We start from the raw sequence: 18,532 nt of genomic DNA, 5'->3' as shown, positions 1-18,532 counted from the left end.
AAAGAAAACACAAAAAACTAGCCTGACTGGTGAAGCAATGGAAAGAGAGTTGAACTGGGATGCTGAGATCCCAGGTTCAAAACCCTGAGATCACTGACTTGAGCATGGGATCACCAACATGATCTCATAGTTGCTGGCTTGAGCCCCCTCTCCCATCAAGGCATGTATGAGAAGCAATCAGTGAACAATTAAAGTGATGCAACTATGAGCTGATGCTTTTCTCATCCTTCTCCCTTCCTCTGTCTTTCCTTTAAAAAACTCTAATGAGGACTTACACAAGCCTATAAGAATTTCTTTGAAAGTTTTGAGTTTTCTCAAAATGTTTTAAAGACAAATTAAATCTGAAACCATAAAACATCTAGAAGAAAACACAGGCAGTAAAATCTCTTGACAGTTCTGTTAGCATATATTTAGATATATTTTTCTGATACATCTCCTCAGGCAAGGGCAACAATAGAAAAAATAAACAAATGAGACCTCATCAAACTAAAATGGTTTTGCATGGTAAAGGAAACCAACAAAATGGAAAGAAAACCAACTGAAAGGGAGATGATATGTGCCAATGATACATCTGATAAGTGGTTAATATAAAAAATTTATTAAAATACACATAAAAACAACAACATTCCAATTAGAAAATGGGCAGAGGACCTGAAAAGGAACATCTCTAAAGAGGACACACAGATGACCAATAGACATAGGAAAAGATGCTCAATGTCACTAATCATCAGAGAAATGCAAAATCAGAATCATGAGGTATCACCTCATATCTGTCATAATGGCTATCACCAATAAATCCACAGACAAGCGTCAGTGAGTACAGGAACCCTCTTTTACTGTTGGTGGAATGCAGACTGATGAAGCCAGGATGGAAAACAGAATGGTGTTTGCTCAACAAATTAAAAATGAAACTGCCTTATGACCCAGGGTCCACTTTGGGAACAGAGTGAAACAAACTCAAAATACTAATTCAAAAGAATATATGCACTCCTATGTTCAGTGCAGCGTTGTTTATAATAGTCAAGATATGGAAACAGGCCCCGGCCGGTTGGCTCAGTGGTAGAGCATCGGCATGGCGCACGGAAGTCCCGGATTCGATTACCAGCCAAGGCACACAGGAGAGGCGCCCATCTGCTTCTCCACCCCTCCTCCTCTCCTTCCTCTCTGTCTCTCTCTTTCCCTCCCGCTGCCGAGGCTCCACTGGAGCAAAAGATGGCCCCGGCTCTGAGGACGGCTCTGTGGCCTCTGCCACAGGCGCTAGAGTGGCTCTGGTCGCATCAGAGCGATGCCCCGGATGGGCAGAGCATCGCCCCCTGGTGGGCGTGCCGGGTGGATCCAGGTCAGGCGTATGTGGGAGTCTGTCTGACTGCCTCCGCGTTTCCAGCTTCAGAAAAATACAGAAAAGGGGGGGGGAAGATGTGGAAACAAGTGGAAATACTGGCTATAAAAAGTAAAAGGCCAGCTGTAGTCACTGCTGCATTTCTGATCTTCTGATTTACTGTTTTGCTTCATCTAAAGGGGCACAGGAAGAATCTGAGAAGTAAAGAAAACTATTTATTTATTTATTTATTTATTTATTTATTTATATTTTTCTGAAGCTGGAAACGGGAGGCAGTCAGACAGACTCCTGTGTGCACCGGACCGGGATCCACCCGGCATGCCCACCAGAGGGCGATGCTCTGCCCATCCGGGGCGTCGCTCTGTTGCGACCAGAGCCATTCTAGTGCCTGAGGCAGAGGCCATGGAGCCATCCCCAGCGCCCAGGCCATCTTTGCTCCAATGGAGCCTTGGCTGTGGGAGGGGAAGAGAGAGACAGAGAGGAAGGAGAGGGGGAGGGGTGGAGAAGCAGATGGGCGCTTCTCCTGTGTGCCCTGGCCGGGAATCGAACCCGGGACTTCCACACGCCAGGCCGACGTTCTACCACTGAAACAACCAGCCAGGGCCAAGACAACTCTATTTGATGTGAAATACAGAAGAGAAATTAATCTGAGTAAAAATGCAGAAGATTGGGTAAGAACTAAAATGGCAAAGGTCTGGAAAGCTGCTATGAGAGATAAAAAGAGGCCAAAAAGTTCAAATAATCTCTTCCACCAGCCCTTCCTCCACCTATCTTCATCAAAACTTTTTAAAAAAGATTTTATTTATTCATTTTAGAGAGGAGAGAGAGAGAGAGAGAGAGAGAGAGAGAAGATGGAAGGAGCAGGAAGCATCAACTCCCATATGTGCCTTGACTGGGCAAGCCCAGGGTTTTGAACTGGCGACCTCAGTGTTCCAGGTCGATACTATATCCACTGCACCAACACAGGTCACGCAAAAACTTATTATTATAAATAATAAGTCTGGCCCTGGCCGGTTGGCTCAATACTAGAGCGTTGGCCTGGCATGTGGAAGTCTCAGGTTCGATTCCCAGCCAGGGCACACAGTGAAAGCGCCCATCTGCTTCTCCACCCTTCCCCCTCTCTCTCTTCCCCTCCTGCAGCCAAGGCTCCATTGGAGCAAAGTTGTCCCAGGCACTGAGGATGGTTCCATGGCCTCTGCCTCAGGTGCCAGAATGGCTCTGATTGCAACTGAGCAACACCCCAGATGGGCAGAGCATTGCCCCCGAGTGGGTTTGCCGGTTGGATCCTGGTCGGGTGCATGCGGGATTCTTTGTTGTGGCACCTCAGTTGTTCATTGATTGCTTTCTCATACGTACCTTGACTGGGGGCTACAGCAGAGTGAGTGACCCCTTGCTCAAGCCAGTGACCTTTGGGCTCAAGCCCGAAGAGCCAGAGGGGTTTTAAACCTGGGTCCTTGTCTTCCCAGGCTGATGCTCTATCTACTGTGCCACCGCCTGGTCAGGTAAAATAAAAAATACTTTTGACTCATTAGAAAGTTGAGAAAAGCCCTGGTAAGACAGCTCAGCTGGCTAGTGCATCATTTCAAAACAGATGTTGCCAGTTTGATCCTCAGTCAGGGCACATATAGAAACAGATTTATGTTCCTGTCTCTCCCCCTATCTCCTCTATCTCTAAAATCAATAAATAAACTTTAAAAAAAGCTGAGGACATAAAGAAACCTAAATGAACCAATCTTCAGACGTGCACAAGTAGTCCTTCATGATAGAAGAAACCCTAACTGCTCAATGTACTAGCTGAGCAGGGTAACAGAGTACAGTCTAGAAATAACTATAAACACATATGGTCAACTGATTTTCAACCAAGATGCTAATCAACTTAATGGGTGAAGGAAACTTTTTTTAAACAAATGTTGCTGGAACAACTGAATACTCATAGTCAAATAAACCTCACTATGTACACAAAAGTTAATTTGAGATGGATCATAAACCTAAATGTAAAACTCCAAACCATAGATGTGAACCCTAAAAGCACTGAGATAAATCACAGACCATCTATGATCCATCTTAGCCATAAAATCTCAAACCATAAAATTTCTAGAAGGCGCATGCGGGAGTCCGTCTCTCTGCCTAGCAGCTTCTCACTTCAGAAAAATTTAAATAATAATAATAATAATAATAATGTCACTCATATATTTAGGGTCAGGACAAATTTGCTTAAACTGTGGACTAGAAATTTGAGGGCAAATAAGAGGAACCATAGGCAGGAATTTATTTATACCTCTATTGCCCTCACTGGACCAGGAGCTCCTCCTCCAGAAGGACTATGGCTCACTAATGAATAAAAATAAAAGAAACATACATTGATATACCTGGAATATGGAAATGAGAAAAGAGAGTAGAGAGGGACAGGACAAAAAGCAAAATATATCCTTCACAACTGTGACTCAGTAAGATTTACCTTTTAAGAATGACAAAATAATAAATAGAAGTGATTAAACACATTCTGCATTAACCAACTGGAAAGAAGCAATTTTTTTTAATGTTATGTAATGAAAATTATTGGCCATATTGTCTACCTTTTCCTTTTCCTTTAGAATCCAATTCCTAGGATTCTAAATATTTACAAGATTTCTATACTTTATTTTATTTTTATACATTCATTACCCTTCATTTCTATACTCAAGAATTGGGAGAGGCACAGTGTCACTAAACCTAAGGCTCCTTTCATTTGGAGTTTCTTTTCATTTTCCAACAGTATTAAGAGGTCTAGGCATTAGTACTTTTTTTAATGTTTTCACTTTAACAGTTTATCAGTTGATTCTCTTGGGTTCCCTAGGTAGATAATTACATTGTCTACATAAAATTTCTCTTCCTTTCTAATTTTTATACCACTTGTGATTTTAATGGGCATGCTACTAATGTTTCAACGATAAGTATAAGTTTGCTGTAGATTATTAGTTGATACCCTTTATTCAGCTGAAAAATTACCCTTTTAGTTTAGTAAAAAAGTTGTTTTTTCTAAATCATGGTTAAATGCACAATATTATCAAATGCATTATTGGCATTTATTATGATTACCATTTGGTTTCTCTTTCATTAATCTGTTCTACATGAGGTTTTTCCCCCTGTGATGACCTGTACTTCCATGCCTAGAAGAAATCCTAAGAGGCTATAAATTCATTCAATTCAATTAAGTATTTTATTTATGAATTCAACAGCTATGTCCATAATAAAAGTTTTCTTATGCTTTTGTCCTACCCTTTTCTATATATGTATATTCTGAAATAACTTTCAATAGGATTGGCGGTCCCTTGAAAGTTTATTAGATATAACTTGCCCTTAAAATATTCTTGTGTTCTTTTGGGAAAGAGAGAGATATACCTTTTAGTATATTTACATTTTTCTGTGGCTATTTTTCTACTTCTTCGTGTGGATGGGGTGGGAGGGTTTAGATAATTTACATTTCTAAGCTTTCAAATGTATTGGTAAAAGTGATACACAGTATTCATTTATAATTTTGAAATACTTTTCCTATCCACAGCATGCATTTCCCCAATATTGTTTATTTGAGCCTTTTCCCCTTACTCTCCCATCACATTTGCCAACAGTTTATTTCCTGTCTTCCAAAATACGTAATCATTTTTTAAGAACAGTTTTAAGTTCACAGCAAAATAGCAGAAAGTACAGCATTCCCATATATCCCTGGCTCCCATGTGTACACAACCTCCTTCACTATCCATCCACATCTCCTGAGTGGCACATTTGACACAATCAATGAACCTATCTATGCCTATACATCATTTCAGCCAAGGCCATCATTCACATTAGAGAGACTATATGCCACCAAATTCAATAACCTAGAAGAAATGGATAAGTTCCTAGAAATATATAACCTTTCTGGACTGACTCATGAAAAATTAAAAAAATCAAAACAGACCGATCAACTGGGAGGAATAAATTGAAACAAGCACCCAAAACCTTTCCCAAAATAAAGTCCAGGACCAGATGGTTCCACTAGTGATGTCTACCAAATTTTCAAAGAAGATTTTATACCTACCCTTCTCAAACTCTTCCAAAAAATTGAATGTTAACATACCAGATTAACAAAGGATAAGAATCATACAATCTTAAAAATACTTGCAAAAAAGCATTTTAAAAAACACAACATTCATTTGTGATTAAAATACTTGATAAAATAGTTATAGAAATAAAGGCCATACATGATAAACCCTCAGCCAATATCATAGTGAATGGTGAAAAACTGAAAGTTTTTTGTCTAAAATCAGTAACAAGACAAGGATGCCCACTCTTACTCAACATAGTTCTGGAAGTCCTGGCCAGAGCAATCAGAAAAGAGGAAGAAATAAAACATATTCAAAGTAGAAATGAAGTAGTAAAAGTATCACTTTTTGCAAATGATGTGCTTCTTTATATGGAAAACTCTAGACACCACCAAAAACTATTAGAAACAAGAAACAAATACAGTAAAGTTGCAGGATACAAAATCAGTATAAAAAATGCACTGCATTCCTATATATTAAACATATAAAACTTCAGAAAAAGAAATTTAAAATTTTTTTTAAATTTTCTTTTGCAATTGCAACAAAAATAATAAAATACCTAAGAATAAACTTGACAAAGTATGTGAAGGATCTGTATAACTGAAACAACAAAGGATTATTAAAAGAGATTAAATACAAAATGAAATGAAAAAATACTCCATGTTCATGGACAAAAAAAAAAAAAAAAAAAAATCAACAGTTAAAAAATATCCTTATTACCCAAAGCAATATACAGACTTAATGCAATGCCAAACAAAATACCAATGACATTAAAGAAAAAAAAATAGAACCAAAAAATCATCAGATTTGTATGGAACCACAAAAGACCTGTTCAAAACAATTCTCAGTTACAAAAAAAAAAATGAAGCCAAAGGTATCACACTACCTGACTGCAAATAATACTACAGAACAATGATGATACTACAGAACAAAGATAATTAAAACAACAGGGTATTGCCTGACCTGTGGTGGCGCAGTGGATAAAGAGTCGACCTGGAGCACTAATGTTGCCAGTTCAAAACCCTGGGCTTGCCTGGTCAGGGCACATATGGAAGTTGATGCTTCCTGCTCCCCCTGCCTCTTTCTTTCTTGCTCTCCTCTCCAAAATGAATAAAGAAAGTCTTTAACCCTTAAAAAAAAAAACCCAAAGAAGAACAAAAAAACAAAACAGGGTATTGGCAGAAAAACAGACCAATGGAACATAATTGAGAGCCCAGAAATAAAACCACATATATATGGGCAAGTAATTTTGGACAAAGGAGCTAAAAACATACAATGGAGTAAAGAAAGCCTCTTCAATAAATGGTGCTAGAAAAATCAGAAAGCCACATGCAAAAGAATGAAACTGAACTCTAGTCTGTCCCCACTTACAAAAATTAATTCAAAATGGATCAAAGCCATAAATACAATATCTGAAACAATAAATTACATAGAAAAAAACAAATAAGTACTAAATTTATGGCTCTTGCTTAGAGAAGGTTTTATGAATTTGACCCCAAAGGCAAGGGAAGTAAAGGCAAAAATAAATAAATGGTACTATATCAAACTAAAAGCTTCTACACAGCAAAAGAAACTGCCAACCAAACAAAAAGGCAGCCAATCGAATGGCAGATGATATTTGCAAACAGCTCTGACAATAAGTTAATATCCAAAATATTTAAAGAACTCAGACAACTAAACACCAAACAATCATATTCCAATTAAAAAATGAGCAGAGGATCTAAACAGACACTTCTCCCAAGAAGACATATAAATAGTCAACAGATATATTAAAAGATACTCAACTTCACTAGCTGTTAGGGAAATATAAATTATAGGATATTTCAAAATGAATATGAAGCGATAAAATAACCCCTAATTTTTGTGAGCAGTAAAATTCAAAACTACAATGAGACACCAGCTCACACCTGTTAGAATGGCTGTTATCAACAAGATAGGTAATAACAAGTGTTGGAGAGGTTGTGGAGAAAAAGAAACCCTCATTCACTGCTGATGAGAATGTAAACTGGTACAGACATTATGGGAGACAGTATGGAAATTCTTCAAAATATTAATAGAGTTACCGTATGACCCAGCAATCCCTCTTCCGGGAATCTACCCAAAAAACTCAAAAACATTTGTTTGCAGTAATATGCACCCCTGATGTTCATTGCAGCATTGTTCATTGTGGCCATTTCTTCATGGAGGCAACCCAAGTGTTCTTTTATTGAGGATCGGAGAAAGAAGATGTGGTACATATATACAATGGCATACTACTCAGCCATAGAAAAGAGAAAATACTGTAACAACATGGATGAACCTTGAGAATATTATGCTAACCAAAATACGTCAATCAGAAAAAGCTAAGAACCATATGATTTTACTTATATGTAGGATATGAAACTGAAACTAACAGACACAGACAACAGTATAGTGGTCACCAGAGAGAAGAGGGTGGGGAGATAGTAAAGCGTGAAAGGAGCCAAATATATGGTGACGGAAAATGACCTGACTTTGAGTGGTAGGTGCAAAATGCCATATACAGGTCACGTATCAGAAATTTACACTTGCGATCTATATAATCTTATTAACCCAATAAATTAAAAAGAAAGACAAGAAAGAAGGGAGGGAGGGAGAAAAGGAGAGAGGAAAGGGTGGGGAGAACGAGAGAGAGAGAGAGAGAGAGAGAGAGAGAGAAAAAAGGAGAGAAAGAAAGAAGGAAAGAAAGAATTAGATTTGGAAGAGATCTAGTAGTCTCAATATGTGAATGATGCTGAGTCCTGAAAGTATACTGCTCACAAAAATTATGGGATATTATATCGCTTCATATTCACTTTGAAATACCCCCAATTTTTGTTTTGTTTTTGTGACAGAGACAGTGAGAGGAACAAAAAGGGACAAACAGGAAGGGAGAGAGATGAGAAGCATCAATTCTTCATTGCGGCACCTTAATTGTTCATTAATTGCTTTCTCACATGTGCCTTGGGGGGGGGGAGGTTACAGCAGACCAAATGACCCCTTGCTCAAGCCAGTGACCTTGGGCTCAAGCTGGCAACCTATGGATTTCAAACCTGGGTCCTCCACATCCCAGTCCAACCCCAGTCCAACGCTCTATCCACTGCACCACCACCTGGTAAAGCTGAAATACCCCTAATTTTTGTGAGCAGTATATTAAAAGAATGAAGAGGAGGTAATACTGAAGAAAGAACAGCTAAGGTCTACGGCCATACCACCCTGAACGCGCCCGATCTCGTCTCGTCAGAACAGCTAAGAATTTCCCCAAACCAAAAACATGCTTCACAGAATCAAAGGACCCAATGGCTATGTTTTCAAAACTCACCCCCAAATCTCAAAATAGTAAGGATTTCTCTTAAAGCACACAAAAAACTAATCACATACAAACCTTGACTTAAATGACAATATACTCTAAGATAAAAGGTAAATTTGGAGAAAATAGTGGGATGCAAGAAACAAATTAGAAGAAAAAACATATTGAGCAAAGATACTTAACATCAAATGAAAGATTTAAATACCAATCGATCAAGCTGAGGGGATAAAAGAATAGAGAAGAAAAGTACCCTACAATTTTTTCTTGTGCAAGGCAAAAACAGGAATAGTGTAATCAAATATTGTTACAAACTTATAGCTTTAAGTATGGATTATGGATGGTCACTAACAACACTACCACTACAATAAAATACGTAACTTTAAAATTATTGGGGTGGGCCCTGGCCGGTTGGCTCAGCGGAAGAGCGTCGGCCTGGCGTGCGGGGGACCCGGGTTCAATTCCCGGCCAGGGCACATAGGAGAAGCGCCCATTTGCTTCTCCACCCCCCCTCTTCCTCTCTGTCTCTCTCTTCCCCTCCCGCAGCCAAGGCTCCATTGGAGCAAAGATGGCCCAGGCGCTGGGGATGGCTCCTTGGCCTCTGCCTCAGGCGCTAGAGTGGCTCTGGTCGCGGCAGAGCGACGCCCCGGAGGGGCAGAGCATCACCCCCTGGTGGGCAGAGCGTCACCCCTGGTGGGCGTGCCAGGTGGATCCCGGTAGGGCGCATGCGTGAGTCTGTCTCTCCCCATTTCCAGCTTCAAAAAAATACAAAAAAACCCCCAAAAAACAAAAAAAACAAAAAAAAAATTATTGGGCTGGAAGAAGGCAACAATATAACCCAAGAAAAGCCATGGTAAATATAAAGCACAACTTAACAATAGCAGTAGTTAACCTAAACATATAAGTAATCATAAAATAAAATGTGTCAGTAATATAGTCAACATAAGATTTAATTTAAACTCATTAAATGTGACAAAAACAGTGTGTACTGATTTTAAAAACACTAAAGATTTCTAAGTACCCAATAACATCTTCAGATGAAAAGAAAAAAGTTGAAATTAACCCAGAGAAGAAACTTCATACACAGAAGTTTCACAGAAGCCACCAACTTTATAATACTTACCACATTTAAGCACAATCTGAAATATCTTTAGAGGAAGACAATTAACAAGAAACAAACTAGGCCCTGGCCGGGTGGCCCAGTGAAAAACCTCATCCCTGCACACTGAGGTTCAATCCCCAGTCAAAGCACATACAGTGTGTCCATAAAGTCATGGTGCACTTTTGACCGGTCACAGGAAAGCAACAAAGGATGATAGAAATGTGAAATCTGGGCCCTGGCATGTTGGCTCAGTGGTAGAGCGTCGGCCTGGCGTGCAGGAGTCCCGGGTTCGATTCCCGACCAGGGCACACAGGAGAAGCGCCCATCTGCTTCTCCACCCCTCCCCCTCTCCTTCCTCTCTGTCTCTCTCTTCCCCTCCTGCAGCCGAGGCTCCACTGGAGCAAAGTTGGCCCGAGCGCTGAGGATGGCTCTGTGGCCTCTGCCTCGGGCCCTAGAGTGGCTCTGGTTGCAACGGACCGACGCCCCAGATGGGCAGAGCATCGCCCCCTGGTGGGCATGCCAGGTGGATCCTGGTCGGGTACATGCAGGAGTCTGTCTGACTGCCTCCCTGTTTCCAACTTCAGTTAAAAACAACAACAACAAAAATGTGAAATCTGCACCAAATAAAAAGAAAACTCTCCCAGTTTCATACTTATTCAGTGCAGATGGATGTGGGCTCATGCACAGATTTTTTAGGGCTCCTTAGGTAGCTATCCCGTATAGCCTCTACAGCAGGGGTCCCCAAACTTCTTACACAGGGGGCCAGTTCACTGTCTCTCAGATTGTTGGAGGGCCGGACTATAAAAAAAACTATGAACAAATCCCTATGCACACTGCACATATCTTATTTTAAAGTAAAAAAACAAAATGGGAACAAATACAATATTTAAAATAAAGAACAAGTAAATTTAAATCAACAAACTGACCAGTATTTCAATGGGAACTATGGGCCTGCTTTTGGCTAATGAGATGGTCAATGTGCTCCTCTCACTGACCATCAATGAAAGAGGTGCCCCTTCTGGAAGTGCGGCGGGGGCCCGATAAATGGCCTCAGGGGGCCGCATGTGGCCCGCGGGCCGTAGTTTGGGGACCCCTGCTCTACAGACTCGTCAATGACTAACAGAATGGGGTTTCTCCACCAAACTGCTAGTTTCCTTCAACTGCTTATCCCACCAAGTAATATTATTCCTATGTGGTGGCACTTTGTTATAAACGCGCCGATATTCACGTTGCACTTTGGTCATGGATTCAAATTTAGCGAGCCACAGAACACATTGAACTTTCCTCTGTACTGTCTACATCTTGACTGGCATGGCCATGGGCTGCTCCGCTGTATATACGGTGTTATATCATCATCTGCGCACGCGCACATGCTGCCACATCATCCTACAGAAACTGGGAGGGTTTTCCTTTTATTTGGTGCAGATTTCACATTTCTATTGTCTTCTGTTGCTTTCCTGTGACGGGTCAAAAGTGCACCATGACTTTACGGACACACTGTATAAGAAGCAACCAATGAGTGCACAACTAAATAGAATTAGTTGATGCTTCTTGCTTCTCTCCCCCCCCCCAAATCAATGGAAAAAAATTCTTAAAGAAAAAAATAATGAGTATATGTAGTTCATTAGAAGCATACCAGATATAAACAATGAAAATCCTCTTTATAAAAGAGGTTCCATAAAATAAGCCTGAAAAAATCACACTAGTCAATAAAGATTTTATTCTTCATGAGTCATGGCATATATATATATAGCATGTGTTTAAGAACATAAGCTTTGGAGTCTAACAAACCTGAATTTTAGTGCTAACTTCTTGCGTTACAAAACTCAGGTAAATATATTATTAAGATCTAAATCTGTCCCTGGATAGGTAGCTTAGTGGACAGAGAATCTATCATCTCTGAGCACTGAAGTCATGGGTTCAATTCCAAGTCAGGGCACATATGAAAAACAACCAACAAGTGCACAACTATATAGAACAACTAGTGGAACAACGAGATGATGCCTCTCTCCCCCCATTCCCATATTTCTCTTATAAATCAATAAAAAAAAAGATCTAAGTCTTAGTTTCTGCATCAATTAAGTGGGTATAATAGTTTCTAGCCCCATAAACCTATAAAGATGACAAAATAAAATAATGCCTGGCACAGATGGCTCAATAATTGATAATACTATTGTCATTAAATTGTAGTTGAGGTGTAGGGTATGAGAAATTAGGTAAATTCAATTTTAAAATCAAATGAGAAATAGTTATTTTTCACAATATTTGGGTTCTTAGTTCCCAATAATTAGTTGTAATTTTTAAATTAAAATTAGGGTTGCTATTTTTAGACTGATAAAATAAGGCTAAGAGAATAGAGGCTGTTCCCTACACCACCTTAATAAGTACTCCAAATTTCCAATCTAAAGAAGAGAAAAACACTAAGAACGGCAGCAGTTAATATCATTCTCTGTACCAATAATGTCTTTTCTTTCAGAACCAGAAACATTTTCTTAGAGAATATCTTTTATAAATCTCCAATGGAACATTATCTTGCACTGATACAAAAAAATCAGTTCAAACGGCTGTTTTGGTAACCAGGATACCCTGAGCAACTGCATTTTGTTTTTACTGAATAAATGTCATTAACACACCTAACATACATTTAAAAGTTTATGCACAAGAAATTTTAAGTAATTAAAAGATCTTATTCATGTGTTCCAAGAATGTATCAAGTGTTTTTGAAAACCTACTTTTAGTTCTTAGTATTCAAAAGGATAGATATGTAGAGGATACTGAAGTAGAGTCTGCAACCTGACATCCAAAATAAAATGAGAAACATTAAAAGCCTGAGTTCTCTTAACACTAAATTTATTGCTAGATTTGCAGATGGAGAATATAAGAGATTAAAGCAGATACTACTTGCACACTGGTCTGTTCACATATTGGTAAATATAAAGCAACTCCTTACTTGCTTCTTGTAAGTTCTGGTCAATGGGCTCTCTGTGTTACTTTTAAGTACAAAGCTGACATGATAGTTCCTTACCTTTCCATTAGCTTCTCTTTATCCCAATTGAAGTGGCTAAGGAGTATTCTTGTGATAGTTGCTGGATTCTAAAGAAGGGGGAAAAAAAGTCATTTTAAGGTAATAGCACTTCATTGACATTTAGTGAATTTTTAGGTTGAATTTTTAACACTCCACCCAAATTTCCTTTCCTAAGGTATTTTATTATCCTCCTAAAAAATATAAAATTTAAATTGTAAGATCAAGACTATTTAAAAATAATAAGCCACACCAGTAAGTCAGGTTTCTGTGAAATTCTAAAGCAGACTTTAAAAAAGGAATTAAATAAAAAATCAAGCACTATTTAAGATAAACTTTTTGCAATTAGAAGTTAACACCTGCCTCACCTGGTGGTGGCATCGGACTGGGACACAAAGGACCCAGGTTCAAAACACCGAGGTCGCCAGCTTGAGTGGGGATCCAGCCTGAGCACAGGCTCACCAGCTTGAGCGCAGGGTCATTGGCTTGAACCCAAGGTTGCTGGCTTGAAAAAAGGGTCACTAACTCCGCTGTAGCGTCCCGGTCAAGGCACATATGAGAAAGCAATCAGTGAACAACTAAGGTGCCGTAACAAAGAACTGACACTTCTCATCTCTCTCCCTTCCTGTCTGTCTGTCCCTAAGTATCAGTCTCTTTCTGTCTCTGTCACCAAAAAAAAAGTAATCCTATATAAAAATCATGCTATGAAATAAATCTCTATCTGTTCTTCTCAACAATACCATCTGTCACAGGAACAACGCACATATTCACACACCCCTAAACATGATAAGTCCCATTCATCCACCCACCATTCTGGGTACATTTTACATTACACCGATTTCCTCATATATAAGATGCCACTATGTGTAAGATGATGCACCTTAATTTTAGGACCCGAAACTTGAAGGGGAAAAAAAATGTATCACATAAAGTCACTAAACTCAAGTTTTTTTTTGTTTTTTTTTAAATATTTGTATTTAATATTTTTTATTTATTGATTTTTTGGAGAGAGAAGAATGAGAGAGAGAGACAGAGAGAGAGAGAAGGGGGAGGAGCAGGAAGCATCAACTCCCATATGTGCCTTGACCGGGCAAACCCAAGGTTTCGAACCGGCGACCTCAGTGTTCCAGGTCGACGCTTTATCCCACTGCGCCACCACAGGTCAGGCCAACTCAAGTTTTATTCATCATAAAATTCATACAACTCTTCATCATTGTCAAAACTCCCATCCATTAGCTTGTCCTCATCTGTGTCTGATGATGAATCGTCTTCAACAATGAGTGCAAAAACAAGCGCAAAATGCAAGTAAAAAAAGTGTACAACCACTGTATAAGACACACCCAGTTTTTAGACCCCAAATTTTTGGAAAAGGGGTACATCCTATACATGAGAAAATAAAGTATTTAATATGTGAAAAGAAACCTATTACTAGATCCTCAATTATAATGTTTATTTATACAGAATATATAGACATTGTCATGTGCCCACTTCTTTCATAGAAAGTGTGATTCAACAATTTATTTTTTAACTCTCAGTTTGGTAACAGGTTTTCACAATAAGATTGCCTACAACTTAAATAAAGTTACTCACTTAGATTTAGTCGTATCTAAAATAAGGGCAATAATCCTATTAGTTGGCAGAATTAAGTTTAGTAGTATTCACTAGAAACGTGTGACCAACTTTGTGGCATCCAACACACTATATTCTCTTCTTTGACACTAGATAGTGCCCAGGGAGAAATGTGTCAGGAATTAAGCCTCAACTTACAAGGAGGAAAAAGGAGGAAGGAAGGCAAATGTCCTCTCTGACTTTATGTTGCTGGTGCCTTTTTGTGTTTGAGTCCACTATCAAAAATTGGTCTTGGCCCTGGCCAGTTGGCTCAGTGGTAGAGCGTCAGCCTAGCGTGCGGGAGTCCTGGGTTTGATTCCCGGCTGGGGCACACAGGAGAAGCACCCATCTGCTTTTCCACCCCCCCCTCCTTCCTCTCTGTCTCTCTCTTCCCCTCCCGCAGCCGAGGCTCCATTGGAGCAAAGTTGGCCCAGGCGCTGGGGATGGCTCTATGGCCTCTGCCTCAGGCACTAGAATGGCTCTGGTTGCAACAAAGCAACGCCCCAGATGGGCAGAGCATCATCCCCTGGTGGGCATGCCAGGTGGATCCCGGTCGGGCGCATGCAGGAGTCTGTCTGACTGCCTCCCCGTTTCCAACTACAGAAAAATACACACACACACACACAAAAAAAATTGGACCTGGTCCTGGTCCTGGCCAATTAGTTCAGTGGTGGATCGTCAGCCCATCATGTGAATGTCCAGGGTTCAATTCCCAGTCATGGCACACAGGAGAAGCACCCATCTGCTTCTCCAGCCCTCCCCCTCTTGCTTTCTCTCTCTCTTCCCCTCCTGCAGTCATGACTCTATTAGTGAGTTGGCCCTGGGCACTGAGGAAGGCTCCATGGCATCTGCCTCAGGCACTAAGAAGAGCTTGGTTGCTGAGCAACAGAGCAATACCCCAGATGGGCAGAGCATCACTCCCTAGTGGGCTTGTCGGGTGGAACCTAATCAGGCTGCATGCGGGAGTCTGTCTCTGCCTCCTCTCCTTTCACTGAATTAAAAAAAAAAAAAAATTAATCCCAACCAGAGGTTCCCAAACCTGTTACTGGTTCATCAAAACTTACTATGCAGCCTGACCAGGTGGTGGCACAGTGGATAAAGCATCAGACTGGGATTCAGAGGACCCAGGTTTGAGACCTCGAAGTCACCAGCTTGAGCGCGGGCTCATCTGGTTTGAGCAAAACCCCAAGGTCATCAGCTTGAGCGCGGGCTCATTTGGCTTAAGCACAGGCTCACCATCTTGAGCAGGGGGGGGGGGGGGTCGTCACTGGCTTGAGTCCAAAGGTTGCTAGCTTGAGCAAGAGGTCTCTGCTGTAGCTACACCCTTCCCCCCCACCCCATGAAGGCACATGAGAAATCAATGAACAATTAAGATGCCACAATGAAGAACTGGTGCTTCTAATCTCTCTCCCTTTCTGTCTGTCCCTATCTGTCCATCTCTGTCTCTGTCTCTGTCTCTGTCTCTCACACACACACACACACACACAAACCTTACTATGGAAAGTTTTGTTAAACATCAATTCCTAGATTACACATCCATATACTGATTTATTAGGTTTGGGGTACAGCCTCCACATTGCCAAAGGAATTCAGAAAATCAGATCAGTGGTTCCCCAGGATGAAGGAAAGACTTTTCTATTTTTAGCTCATTCTTTAAAAATTTGTGTGTTTTAGAGCATGTAAAGCTCTTCCTCCCCAGCATATGCTGTCAGTTTGTCTCAAACCTTTTTTTACCAATAAAAATAAATAAAATAAGAATTTCTGTGTGTTCAATAATGTACATGCTATATTGAAGATATATGCTCAAATGTTTTCCTAACAGGATGTTACTGAAAAAAATTTTTTTTGTCTAAGCCACAGTGGCATGATAATGCCAAAATATATTCTATCAGGGCTCTGAGTTATGGAGGCAGGGAATATTTTATAACACTAATTAAATATATTTGGGGTCCTGGCAGTGGCTCAATGAATAGAGCATGGGTCCGGCCTATGGATATCCTGGGTTTGATCTCTGAGTCAGGGCACACAGGAGAAGCAACCTTCTGCTTCTCTCCCCTTCCCACTCCTCCATCTCTCCCTCTTCCACTCCTGCAGCCAGCGGCTGGATTGGTTGAAGCATGGCCCCAGGCACTAAGGATGGCTCAGTTGGTCTGACTGTGTTAGCTCAGGTGCTAAAAATACCTCAGTATTCAAGCATCATCCCCAGAAAGGTTTGCTGAGTGGAACTCAACCAGGGCACATGTAGGAGTCTGTCTCACTACCTCCCCACCTCTCTCTCTTTAAAGAAATAATTAATTAAATAATTAAGAAGTCTCCGTCACTATTTCAGTGCAGCTAGCTTGAAATAGCTGCACTGCATTGCATATAAAAGTAATGGGAGAATAATATTTATTGTACATTTACTGTATGCCCAGCCCTGAATAAGGTACATTATACATCTCATTTATTCTCAAAGCACTCAGTAAGGTATATATACTGACCACCCACTTATATTTTATTTACTTTTTTACTTATTTTGACAGAGACAGGGACAAACACAGACAGGAAGAGAGAGAGATGAGAAGCATCAATTCTTCACTGCAGCTCTTTAGTTGTTCATTGATTACTTTCTTATATGTGACTTGATCAGAGGGCTAGAGCACAGCAAGTAACCCAGTGACCTTGGGGTCATGTTTATGATTCCACGCTCAAGACAGCAACTCCGTGCTCAAGCTGCCGAGCCCATCCTCAAGCCAAATGAGCCCTCACTCTAGCAGGTGACCTCGGGGTTTCGAACCTGGGTCCTCTGCAGCCCAGTCCAACACTCTATCTACTGCACTACTGCCTGGTCAGGCCTGGCAACCCATTTTTAAATAAGAAAACTATGACTAGGCTTCAAAAGGTTACAAAAATTACCAAATACCATGCAACTAAGTGAGTAGAACAGTTGTGAATTCTAGCCAAAGGCAATCTGTATCTAATATCCCCTCAAATTATTCCACTTAGTAGAACCTAAAGGAATATTAAATATCTCATTTTAACTACTAGTCATATGTCTAAAACTCCTCTACAAGCTCCATCAAAGGGTGGGTAATTCAGGATAGGATGAGCAGTGAATGGCAAAATGCTAAGAGTTATAAAGGAGTTTCTGAAGGACTGAAAATGTTCTACTTCTTGAATGTGATGAGTTATATGAGGAAAACGTCTATAAAAATTTAAACTATACACTTAAAATGGGTACACTTAGTAATATAAAAATTATACATTAATAATGTTTATTTATTTCAAAACAAAGCAATCTGATTTCTGATCCTTGCCAAGATGGAATAATAAGTTCACTTTAGTGTCTATTTCTTCCATTGACTACAACTAAAAACTGGACAAAACACAACTAGCAAGTACTCCAAAAATTAAATAACAGCAGGCAGAGTGAGGAGGGAGGTGGAGAACAACTAATAAGATAGTGGTGAGTATCTTGGTCATTTTTTCTCCTTTGCTTCACAGCCTTGAACCAAGGGTGAACCAAACAGAGAAATTGCAGCAGGTATGAGCAGCAACAACTGTTTAGAACATATCTTTCCTGGCCAGAGGAATAGGGCAAAAGGTTCCTAGTGAATGAAGAATTCCTTTCTCCCCACCCTGTGCTTAAGCCAGCCCCACCCATGAAACTACCCTGCTGCAGAGGGACCGCTGGAAACCAAGAGAAAATACTGCTCTAAATAGAGGAATCAGGAAAAGGGTCACTGTTGTGAGGAGTGTGGAGAAGTCCCCTATTATTATTATTTTTTTCTCTTGCCACTTCACCTCAAGACTTGACAGGCAGGACACTAAAACTGAGAGAACCCCGTGTTTCTGGTTCTAGTAAAGAAAAAAAGGTCCCTGGGAGCCAGAGAGTACAGGGGAAATCACTGAGAGCAAGATGGAGAAATAGATTTCCTAATTCTGTATGTGAACCAACTTCTGGGCTCCCCTATAAGCTGTGCATGTGCCAAACACAGCCAAAGAAGTACAGAGAGGCTTTCAGAAACAGAACTATGATATAAATCGCTGCCTAACTCCTAGACCAATGTTTTTCAACCAGTCCACAGATCAGTCCACCAGAAATTTCATGCTGGTC

At 40.2% G+C, this 18,532-nt stretch overlaps 1 protein-coding gene across 2 annotated transcripts in view; it reads right to left on the bottom strand.

The window, feature by feature from the left end:
* ARIH1 (ariadne RBR E3 ubiquitin protein ligase 1) overlaps positions 1 to 18,532 on the bottom strand; it is a 125,388-nt gene that overhangs the window by 56,886 nt on the left and 49,970 nt on the right. Inside the window, exon 2 of one of the 2 annotated variants that reach the window (XM_066278062.1) lies at positions 12,832 to 12,899. The exons of the other annotated variant lie outside the window; for it this stretch is intronic. Within the exon in view, the coding sequence (XP_066134159.1) occupies positions 12,832 to 12,899 (68 nt within the window). The remainder of the gene's footprint in view (positions 1 to 12,831; positions 12,900 to 18,532) is intronic. 2 annotated transcript variants of the gene reach the window in all.

Source organism: Saccopteryx bilineata, chromosome 4 (genome assembly GCF_036850765.1).
Source record: "Saccopteryx bilineata isolate mSacBil1 chromosome 4, mSacBil1_pri_phased_curated, whole genome shotgun sequence".
Lineage (NCBI taxonomy): Eukaryota > Metazoa > Chordata > Mammalia > Chiroptera > Emballonuridae > Saccopteryx > Saccopteryx bilineata.
The sequence above is the reverse complement of the archived record's forward strand: the minus strand, read 5'-3'. Positions and strand labels throughout refer to the sequence as shown.